A 10,935-nucleotide genomic window follows, 5' to 3' on the forward strand; every position below is an offset into this window, starting at 1 on the left:
ATAGGGTTAGGGGGGGGAATTTTGTTTGGTGGGCGATTATGACTTTTTGCAACGTCTCCGTGCGCTTAGCTTGATCCCCTGCGCCATGCACAACATCAAACACCAAAAAAGTGACATAATTGTGCGCCTGTTGTATTTTGATTGGAAGATTTCAGTGTTGGTACACAATGAAGAACGTCTACTTGGCATCACTCGTGCATGAAGTGGGAACTGGACGCGTGTCTTTCTTTGACCATGTCACGACTTTTCTTGGAGACCAATTAGACGTGGTTATCTCCCCAGTGCACACCTAGCCTAACTCGCGTGCTGGAATAAACTTTAAAAATGGCGTCTTTTAGATTGCGTACCTTAGATCTTTAATATTCTGAAGTTAGTCCCTCAAATCATTCAAATTGTTATTTAATCCCCCAAATCTTATTTACTCAATAACAATTTAGTCACTCCATTGGTTATTTAATCTGAATTTCCAAATCAGGCTAGGTTAATTGTACAACAATGAATTATATTTTTACCATCAAGTAGTCGTTCGACTCGTTCCATCCTAAAATCCCAAATTGTTTAAACAAACAGGTTCAAAGAAACATGCTTAAACAAGTCCGGGGTTTAAACGATCGATGCATGATGACAATTTAAGTTAAATGAAACCAGACAGTAGCTTACTATAGGTACAAGCTACATTGAAATCTTCCGCATTTCTGGGGCTAAATAGCAATTTTAATGATTTGTGGAATAATTTCAAAACATTTAAAATTAAAGCACCAAAAAGATAATTAAACTAGCCGAAAAAGAATGGATATAATAAAGTGACGTGGACTAAGAAAGTCTTTACTGAGACAACTAACTCGCTTGTCCTCTTTGAAACGAGTCATAACAAAGGCGCACGAATCAGTGTGCATCCACGCTCAATGGAGTGGTCAGCCCAAACTCTGATGACCACGTGTAAGATTGAGATAAGCCTAGCTCGAAGCTCGATGTCCATATCATTGGGCACCTTCATAACACGACACGTGTCCCAAACAACCTCCGAGATAACGTCATCTCACTGCCGTCATCTCCTAATCCTCCCTCTAACTACCCCCAACAAACTCATTAATTACGCCCATATCCCCAAACCGATTCTCCCTAGCCGACAAAAACCTCCCACCATAAAACCGCCCCCCTACATCCTATCTCCAAAATTTCAAAAACCCTTCTCCTCCTTTCCCCTCTCTTCCTCCAAAACAAACATAGATTCCCCTCTTGTAAAAAAAAAAAAAAAAAAAACTCCTTCGAAATTATAACATTAATCCTATGTCGACAAATCCTACCACCTCACTCCCACCGGGGTTTCGATTCCACCCTACCGACGAGGAGCTCATTTTACACTACCTAAGGAACAGGGCGGCATCAACACCCTGCCCGGTCTCCATCATCGCAGAAGTCGATATCTACAAGTTCGATCCATGGGACCTTCCGGGTTAGTTTTCATTACATGCCTTGCAGTACCAGCTGTTGCTACACAAAAGTAGAAGGCCTTACGCAGATTTCTAGTTTATTCTGAGAAAAACTATACTGATGTGCACATGTTTCATGTTTTTCCCCCCAGCTCAAGCGATGTTCGGAGACAAAGAGTGGTACTTCTTCAGCCCGAGGGACCGGAAGTACCCTAACGGAGTCCGGCCAAACCGGGCGGCGGCTTCCGGGTATTGGAAGGCAACCGGAACCGATAAGCCGATCCATGCGGGGAATGAGAACATCGGAGTGAAGAAGGCCTTGGTGTTTTACAAAGGGAGGCCGCCAAAGGGACTCAAGACCAATTGGATCATGCATGAGTACAGGCTGGCTGAGGCCGGGAACACTAACAGCTATAAGCCTTTGAAGCTCAGGGATCATTCTATGAGGGTAAGATCTTGATTAGTTTTCTTGATTTGTTTTGGTAAATGGCCGAGCTGTCCTTTAGGGGGGGTAAGGGCTGCTGATATCATGCATGAGGGTGTTTCAGATGTTGACAGTTCGTGGTTTCTTGTTTTATTCAATTATTTCCCTTTTCTTTCTCTTCGTTTCTCTTACTGTTTCGAGAAGAAAGAGATGTTAATTGCAAGGAATCAATGCCTTGTGATTTGAGTGGATTTAGATGTCTACTTTAAGTCCAATAAGCTTTGTTTTGTTCTTTTCTCCCAAATATATTTTAAGCAAGTTGCACTCAAGTCCAAGTCATGATGTTTCCACTCTTGAATAACATATGAAATTGACCTGTGATAGTTCCTCCCGATTAAATTGTTTCATATCTAATTAAGCTTTATCTTTGCAGCTTGATGACTGGGTTCTCTGCAGAATCTATAAAAAGTGCAACAATCTCTCATCAGTCCCTCCCTTAATGGATCAAGAACAAGAAGACTCAGGCACTGAGGACCCCTACATATCAACAATAAACAACATGGCACAGGAACAAAACATTCTCAAGCTCCCAAAATCAGCATCAATCTCCGATCTCCTCGAAGATTACCCTGCACTCTCTCATTTATTCGATACCCAGCCCGAGTTGCCGGACTTCAATTCCCTGCTCGCATATCCCACATCGAACCAAATGTTCCTCAATGGCAGCAACAGCGCCAACGGCGATGGGAGTAATTATTTAATCCCACATCAGTCAGAGGATCAGAATAGTTCTTCGAAGCGCCAGAGGACCGCTGAGGGTTACTCGAATCAGTTTGATCTTACTCAGTACAGCTTCTTGAACCCGCAATTGCTGCTGAATCCACAGTTTGGATTGCACTGAGGGTTTAACCATTGATGATATCAAGAAGATGAAGAGAGCCTCAAAGAAAGAGTGCAACTTGTTTGACTTTTTTAAAAAAGCTCTTTTTGTACAGATAGAAAGTTTGTGGGGTTTGTAATCAATTGGTGGTGTCCGAATTAAGAACACCAAGATAGATAGGAATTCAAAGGGGGTTGGTTGTAGACATTAATTATTATGCTTGTTTGAGATATACATGCAAGACATTTTCAAATTATCTGATCTAGTTTAATGAAAAAAATAAAAAAAAGTTGGGCTTGATATTGAATTTTATTGTCTCATTATGCATACTGTTATTATCAATGGTGTGGGGGCTAGTGCATTTGTCCAGAGGTGATAATGTAGACTTCAAGGTGCCACATGAATATGGTACTAGAATGAAGGAGGGCAATCCTTATCTTATACAAACTAATAATTGGTCACACATTGGAAACCTTTGAGAGCTATTGATTGGTTCATATCCCCCTTAGAGAAATGAGAAGATACTATTTGGCCACCAAGGTGATTCTAGAGAGAGATGGGAATATACCATTGGGTCCTATATATAAATTTAATAGTCTCTATCCTTTGGCCTACGTTTGAAATTACTTTAGCTAAGCACGGTATATATAATTAGGGGCCCTAGATTAAGAATCACAAATAAAATATAGAGATAATTGGAGGCAGACCCTTGTCCTATCAACCAAATGCAGATAGACCCTGTGAAAACGACGAAGGAATTGAGGAAAAGAATTGAGAAAAACATGAAAAATAAGTAAGACAGACCACCACACCCTGGTGTGGTGTCTGTCATATCCAGGTGGCAGGGTGTGGCAGAGTCTGCCCTGATTGCCATGGGTGTAGTGTCTGTCACACCCTGGTGTGACAGAATCTGCCCTGTTTGTCATGGATATGGTGTGTGCCACATCAGGGTGTGACAGACTCGTTTTAGATTCCTAATCTATTTGGAATTATGTTTTGTTATAAATAGAGCCACGTTTTTAGGGTTTTCTATGAATTGATTGGGTAGCTTGAAGGTGATTTTGAGCACAGAAAAAAGAGATCTTTCTGAGCAATTTGTTTGAGGGTTTAGTTTGAGAGATTTGAGAGATTTGTTTGAGAGGTTAGTTGAGTGATCTTGTAATCCCTACTTTGTAATCTCTTTCTCTATAGTGGAAACCCATCCCTTCTTGCCCCGTGGACGTAGGCAATTTGCCGAACCACGTTAAACTTTTGTGTTTGAGTTGGTGTCGTTATTTTTGGATTGTTTTGGCTCTCTCTTCCGGCGTTTGTGTTTGTTCCGCCACGCACAACAAGTGGTATTAGAGCTCAGGTTACGCTTGGACTATTTAGAGGAGTAGATCACTTTTAAAGTTCGGTTAGGGCTTTGTTTGAAGTTAAAGGTGGGATCTTTTTGGTAGAAATTCTATATTTTCTCAGTTTTGGATCTATTCTTCGTTTGTTCCGCTTTGATTATTGGTGCTTTGAGGAATTATGGCCAAGAAAGAAGGAGTTGTGGAGGGTACTTCAGGTGTGAAGACCGTCTAAAGTTTGAATATTCACTCTATGAAGATAGACGTGGAGAAGTTTAATGGCACTAACAATTTTAGACTTTGGCGATGTGAAGTCTTGGATGCGCTCAACGCGTAAAATTTAGAAGATACTTTGGAATTGGATGGCAAGCCAGATGATATTGATGAGAGGGTTTAAAAGAAGATGAATCGAACGACGTGTGGTGTGATTATGTCTTGTTTAACTCAAGATTTAAAGTATGATGTGATCAATGAGACTTCAGCTAAGAAGATTTGGGAGATCCTTGAGAGTATGTGATCAATGAGACTTCAGCTAAGAAGATTTGGGAGATCCTTGAGAGTAAGTATTTGACCAAGAGTGTGGAGAATCGCTTGCATTTAAGAAGATTTGGGAGATCCTTGAGAGTAAGTATTTGACCAAGAGTGTGGAGAATCGCTTGCATTTGAAGATGAGACTTTATCGCTTCCAATTAAAGAAAGGAACCTCCATTGATCATCACATGAACCACTACACGAAACTTCTTGCGGATTTGGCAAATGTAGATACTATGATTGAAGATGAGGACAAGGCATTATTGTTGTTGAGTTCCTTGCCTAACGAGGAATATGAAACTTTCGTCCTTACTCTTATCAATAAGAAGGCATCTCTTTCGTATAGTAAGGTCACCATTGCACTTGTGAACTATCAGCTTCGAAAGAAAGATAAGGAGTCTATAAGTGACATAGTAGCGGAGGTGTTGGTCACAAGAGGGAAGAATCCAAACCGAAAGATTAGAAGTCACGGTCTAGAGTAGGACATCCTACAGTTAGAAAAGATCAGTGTGCTTGGTACAAGAAGACTGGTCATTAGAAGAAAGATTGTCTAAGCTCGACGAATGGATGAAGAATAAGCAGAAGGGAAAAAGGAAGCAATCATAATCAGAAGCAAACATCGTTATATCGGATGATAATATTTTTGATACTTCTATTTATTCGCTTTCTATCAGTCCTATAGGTAGCTATTCGGAGGAATTTGAGTGGATGTTGGATAGTGGTACTACCTATCATGTGTGTCCTAAAAAGAAATGGTTCTCCAGTTTTGAGAAGCTGGATAGTGGTGTGGTATACACAGGTGACAATCGTGCATGCCAGATCCTTGGGATAGGAAGAATTCGTATCAAGATGTTTGACGGGATAGTTAGAGAGTTATATGGTGTGAGATATATTCCTTCCTTGAGGAAGAACTTAATCTCAATTGGAGCTTTAGTTGGAGAGGGTTTGAAGGTTCGTGTTGAGGACATGGTTCTCGAGATCGTGGAAGACTCTTTGATTATGATGAAGGGCGTCAGGAGGAATAACATGTACTATACGATTGGAAGTTCGGTGACAGGTAGAAAGCTGACGACTTCTGTTGATTTGACTAGACAGTGGCATTTGGAGCTTAGTCATTCTAGTATTGATTTAGAGATGGGTATACAGACCTGCAATTTGAAGTTCAGTGAACACTTTGATGTGAGCAAAAAGACCAAGGTAAAGTTTGGCACCTCTATTCACCGCACTAAGGGTCTTTTAGGTGGAGTTCACACGGATGTTTGGGGCCTTCCAATAAGGCATCATTGGGAGATAATAAATATTTGGTTTCCTTTATTGGTGGCTGTTCTAGACGTGTTTAGGTTACAACCAAATCCCCATTAGATAAAAGTCCTAATAGTCTCCAACAGATTGAAGAAGTGTGAGATTGACAGAAAGGTGAATGTACTTCATTCTGATTTTGGTGGGAGGTACAAGAGGGACCTATTTTTTACATTCGAGCCGAGCTCATGACATTTTGAGACACTTCGGTGGAAAGAAAATCTTAGGATAACAAGATGAGATAACAGATTTGGTGAGCTATTCCTTACTGGAGGAGGACCGACGTTTGATGTCAAGCATTGATTCTGGTGTTGAGGCTTTGACATATATGGATTATCTTGGTCATAGGTTGTCGACTGCTGCGATTGGAGGTAAAAATCCATTGGATGTTTGGTCTGGTAGTGTTACTTCGCTTGAGGCTTCGATGAGAGAGCTAATTGACTCTCAGCAGGTAGAGAGTTTTGGACAAACTTTAGATGTATCACAGCGGATGGAGAGTGATGCTACTCCATATTGAGTAGAGATTACTCTACATACTCCAGATCATTCTGCATCATTTGGGATTCCAGCTGAGGTGACACAGTTAGGGGATCATTTGGATTTGGGTGCAGATGATGAGTTGGTTGATTCGAATACAGCTGGTGGATATAATTTGGATATGACCATTGGTTCATCTCAGGTGGAGGTGTTTGAGTTGTTTCACTTTGGGGCCATTAAGAGCGTCATTAGTTGCAGATCCGTTGGTGATGTTGGTGAAAAGTTGAAAACTTTTCTATTTGATTGAGGGTCTTTGGAGGCCATTTGATGAACTACGGGTGACTTGATCCCTTAGGAGAGGGGGTACGTAGGCAGTCAATTTGATGTAGCCGGTTTGGTGAGTTGATACCAACATTTAAAGAGTGTTCGCATTCTCGTTTGGGTCTCGACTTGTTGTGGATTGAGTTCATTGTCGTGGTTTTGTTCCACTTCGTACTGGACGTAACAAGTGAGACGTTTGATTTGGTTGATGTCGGCTCAGTTTTTGAAAAAACTTCGTCGAGGTGGAGATTTGTGAAAACGACGAAGGAATTGAGGAAAAGAATTGAGAAAAACGTAAAAAATAAATAAGACAGACTTCACCACACCCTGGTGTGGTGTCTGCCATACCCAGGTAGCAGGGTGTGGCAGAATCTACCCTGATTGTTATGGGTGTGGTGTCTGCCACACCCTGGTGTGGCAGAATCTATCCTATTTGTCATGGGTGTGGTGTGTGCCACATCGTGGTGTGACAGACTTGTTTTTAGAATCCAAATCTGTTTGAGATTGTGTTTTGTTATAAATAGAGCCACGTTTTTTAGGGTTTTCTATAGATTGATTGGGTAGTTTGAAGGTGATTTTGAGGACAGAAAAGAGAGATCTTTCTGAGCAATTTGTTTGAGGGTTTAGTTCGAGAGATTTGTTTGAGAGGTTAGTTGAGTGATCTTGTAATCTCTACTTTGTACTCTCTTTCTCTATAGTGGAAACCCATTCCTTCTTACCTCGTGGACGTAGGCAATTTGCCGAACCACGTTAAACTTTTGTGTTTGAGTTGGTGCCGTTATTTTTGGATTGTTTTGGCTCTCTCTCCCGACGTTTGTGTTTGTTCCGCCGTGCACAACAGACCCTTTGTAGTTCTATTGTTGCATAAGACCCTCAGAGTGGAAACATTTTGACTCTTTTCCTCATAGAAAGAGAAAATAGTTTTCTTCAACAAATAGACCTCCTAGGTAAAAGAGTAATTTAAAAAAAAAATCACATAGTGGTCTATCTGCAATAGGGCATAGTACGAGTGGTGTCTCTCCAATAAAATGCTTCTTCATTTCTATATGAATCAGATTACTTCAGTAAAGTAAGGCTTTCATTATCTTCTAATATATAATTAATGTTAATACTTGTTAGATTACTGACTGAGATAGATATCAAATACCACCATCTAAGCCCCTTGTTTTTTAGCACTAGTTGAGTAAATGGCCGTAAGCAACAAGTTATATCAAAAATGTATAGATGAGCCAGGCCTTGCTAAATGTAGACCTGATGGGAACTAAAGATAATGCTTAGTTGATAATTAACTCTCAAGTGTACCTTGACCTTAAGCATAGTTTTCACATTGAATTAGGCTATATGATATTTACCTTGATGCGTCTTTATCCCCTTCTCACTTTCTTCTTAAATAATATAATTATTACTTAACAAAGAAGAAAAGATGGTTTAGCGCGTCATTCAAGTTCAATGATTTGCCATGGACCATAATTTATTACATGCACTATTATCCTATTCGAATCTGCAGAATAATATAAGAATTGTTGCAGCCAAGGAAACACGAACGGAGAATGCCTCCAAATGACAAGAGTCAGCTTTGAGCTTATTAAACATTATCATATACTCTTCATCGTATAATTTAATTAAGAAATCGCTGGTGTAAATAAATTTGTGAGTTGATAAGGCTGAAGATTATCAGTACTAATTAAATGACATGGCCAGATTCTTATCTAATGGATAACCTAGCTAGTCATCACTATCCTGATTTAACCAAGTGGTAATTAATATACATCTGGTCAAGGTTAGTCATTACAGGGGAAAAAATTATGCTCTCTCTCAAGAATGTATAAAACTACTGGATTGAGAAAATAGTTTACTTCAAAAAGATTGTGTCAGTTTTGTTTTGTTCAACCCTATTCATTATTTGAATGTAGACACGTATCATCATAGAATGAATCATGTGATGATAATCTTATCCAAGATGAAATGAAAATTTGGTTTATCATTCACAAAACAGTTTTTAATAATAAAATGAGTTCAAAAAATGATTATTTTAAATCAAAATCAAACCCAAATTCAAACAAGTCTAATTGTGGAATTGGCAGAGATTTAAAGACAAGGTAATGCGTATGAGTCAAACTAATTAGGTTAATAATGGGGATTTCAAGGAATATAAAGAATGCCTTTCTTGGTACCTAATTCCTAAGCGTATCCTTTGATTTTGGCATAAGAGTTTTTCTCACATGAGACACAACTAATTATCTGTCTCTTATGTACGTTCATCTCTGGAAGTCATCTCTTTACTTTTGATAAAAATATAGCCTCTGATCAACAAAAAGCGAAAGATGGCTGCTGTGCACGCTTTGAATTGACCTTATCATAACTTATTTATCATTATTCAAATCAAACTTTGAGATGGTTGGATCTAAGGAAACAAGGGTGTGGAGTCTCAAGAGATAACAACTCATCTATAAAGATTAAAGAATAAAAACTTAATTTTCTAGGTCCTATATGAGATAAGTGATAAGCATATATGCACAGGTAACGAAATTTAATTCAATGTGATGAAGAGTTAACCTCATGACATGGATGCATAATAAAAAAAACAATGGTTGACGTGGCAGTAGGTTTTAGATAAACCATGAAGATAGTACAATGTATATAATTTTGAATGATGAACTCACCCACAGAGGAGCTTACTGATCATGGAGAAAAAAGTGAGCTAATATCACCAGTTTTATCATAATTATCCAAAGCTATATCGGTATTCTTTGAAGCATCCTTTTTGGTTGTGTCGCCTGAAAAGAGAAATTATACCAACATTTAGCTTGTAAGACTTTGAAAATTTCCTGTGACATATGGCTAATATTTTAAAGTATACATGAATTATTTGTTCACAAATGTCGTTTCACCTATATATGTCACGTAGAAAGTTGTTTGTGGCGATCAAAATACAAACTGTCGTGATAATTAGTTAAAGATGCGGTATCAGTCTGAGTTGATGAGCCTGCATGCCATCCCCCTTAATGAAGTGAAGTTTGGAATATCAAGCCAAATTTGGATGAAGTAGTTTTCCTGCAGCTGACTTTTCGAACAATAGCCTTTCGTCCCCCGTGTGGACTTTAATGGAATAATAGTCGTAATAATACGTAGGATCGAATACCAGCACATGCACATTGAGTTTTTCTCTCTAAAGGGTTAATCAATCAAATTGATGATGAAGGTAAAAGTTAAAAAATATAGCTCATTGACCCTAAGCCTGTTTCCTCATAGGAAGCAATTAGTTTTGCACGCGTTGTCTCATTACGGAAGCATTTCATTATTCTTTAATACAATTCCTACTTAGCAAGAAAGAAAAGCAACACACTCGTGTATTAGACGAAATCTTTGAACCAAGTCATGAACTAAAAGCTCTTTGATTAAGAATCAATGTGAAAATTAATCTTATCATCTTTGGACGGAGAAATTAAACACGGTTGCAGCCAAGGAAGCACAGGTGAAGAGCCAACTGACATAAGACACCTCTCAAGATAACATTGTAATATTCCTAGTTCTCACTAGCCCTTCTTTAAAAATTCCCACCACTTGATTAAGACTTGATACTTACCTCAATGATTAAAACGAAGTTTCACCAAACTTATAGACTAAAGTTTAGGAATGATATGTCAAACTCTCGTGTGCCAAGCATCATCATGAAGCTGCAGGGTCCGTTGAGGTTGACACATCTATATATATATATATATATATAGACTAGAGGAAAATATAATGCTCTTTTATTAAGTCAATAATGATAACATAACCATACATAGGAGAGTCTTTGCCTATGTACACTTTAGGGCAAGGTACATTTGTGCAAAGCACATCAACAACTTTTTGCTAGCTCGTTCGTAGCCTCTTTATATTGAATTGAGCCACTACGACTTTGAAAATATTTCTCCACTTGTAAACTATGGAGTACAAGATTGAATGCTCTGATTCCCACCCTTTGACTTCTATGTTTGCGTTTATGGGGCGTAGACTCTCGTTTAAAGCTTGTAAAAGCTTGGGTCAGATGCACACTTGTCTAAGCAAGAGCTAGTGTCAAAATGTTTTGGATGGTATACTAGTTTCGTTGCATCTACGTAGGCTTGGTTAAAGCCCACGTGGATTTCAGAACCAAATAAAAGGGCCAATTATATGGCTAAGGCCCAGTAGTAATGATCAAATAATACATTAGATAAGACTAAACACAGACATCAATACTAATTCATTCATTGGCAT

General features: G+C 38.9%; 1 protein-coding gene across 1 annotated transcript; it reads left to right on the forward strand.

Moving 5' to 3' along the window:
* Window positions 1,182-3,044, forward strand: LOC109850072 (NAC transcription factor 29-like). Its single transcript, XM_020419990.1, has 3 exons — window positions 1,182-1,456; window positions 1,586-1,881; window positions 2,291-3,044. Exons 1-3 carry the CDS (start codon window positions 1,291-1,293, stop codon window positions 2,756-2,758), a joined length of 930 nt encoding a protein of 309 aa, XP_020275579.1. The 5' UTR covers window positions 1,182-1,290; the 3' UTR covers window positions 2,759-3,044.

This window comes from Asparagus officinalis, chromosome 7 (assembly GCF_001876935.1).
Source record: "Asparagus officinalis chromosome 7, Aspof.V1, whole genome shotgun sequence".
Classification (NCBI taxonomy): Eukaryota; Viridiplantae; Streptophyta; class Magnoliopsida; order Asparagales; family Asparagaceae; genus Asparagus; species Asparagus officinalis.

Bases quoted from the DNA above. Each gene is read 5' to 3' on its own strand.
- LOC109850072 (XM_020419990.1), top strand. From the start codon at position 1,291: ATGTCGACAAATCCTACCACCTCACTCCCACCGGGGTTTCGATTCCAC. The intron at 1,457-1,585 runs GTTAGTTTTCAT...TTTTCCCCCCAG, and splicing joins CGATCCATGGGACCTTCCGG to CTCAAGCGATGTTCGGAGAC. The intron at 1,882-2,290 runs GTAAGATCTTGA...TTATCTTTGCAG, and splicing joins TCAGGGATCATTCTATGAGG to CTTGATGACTGGGTTCTCTG.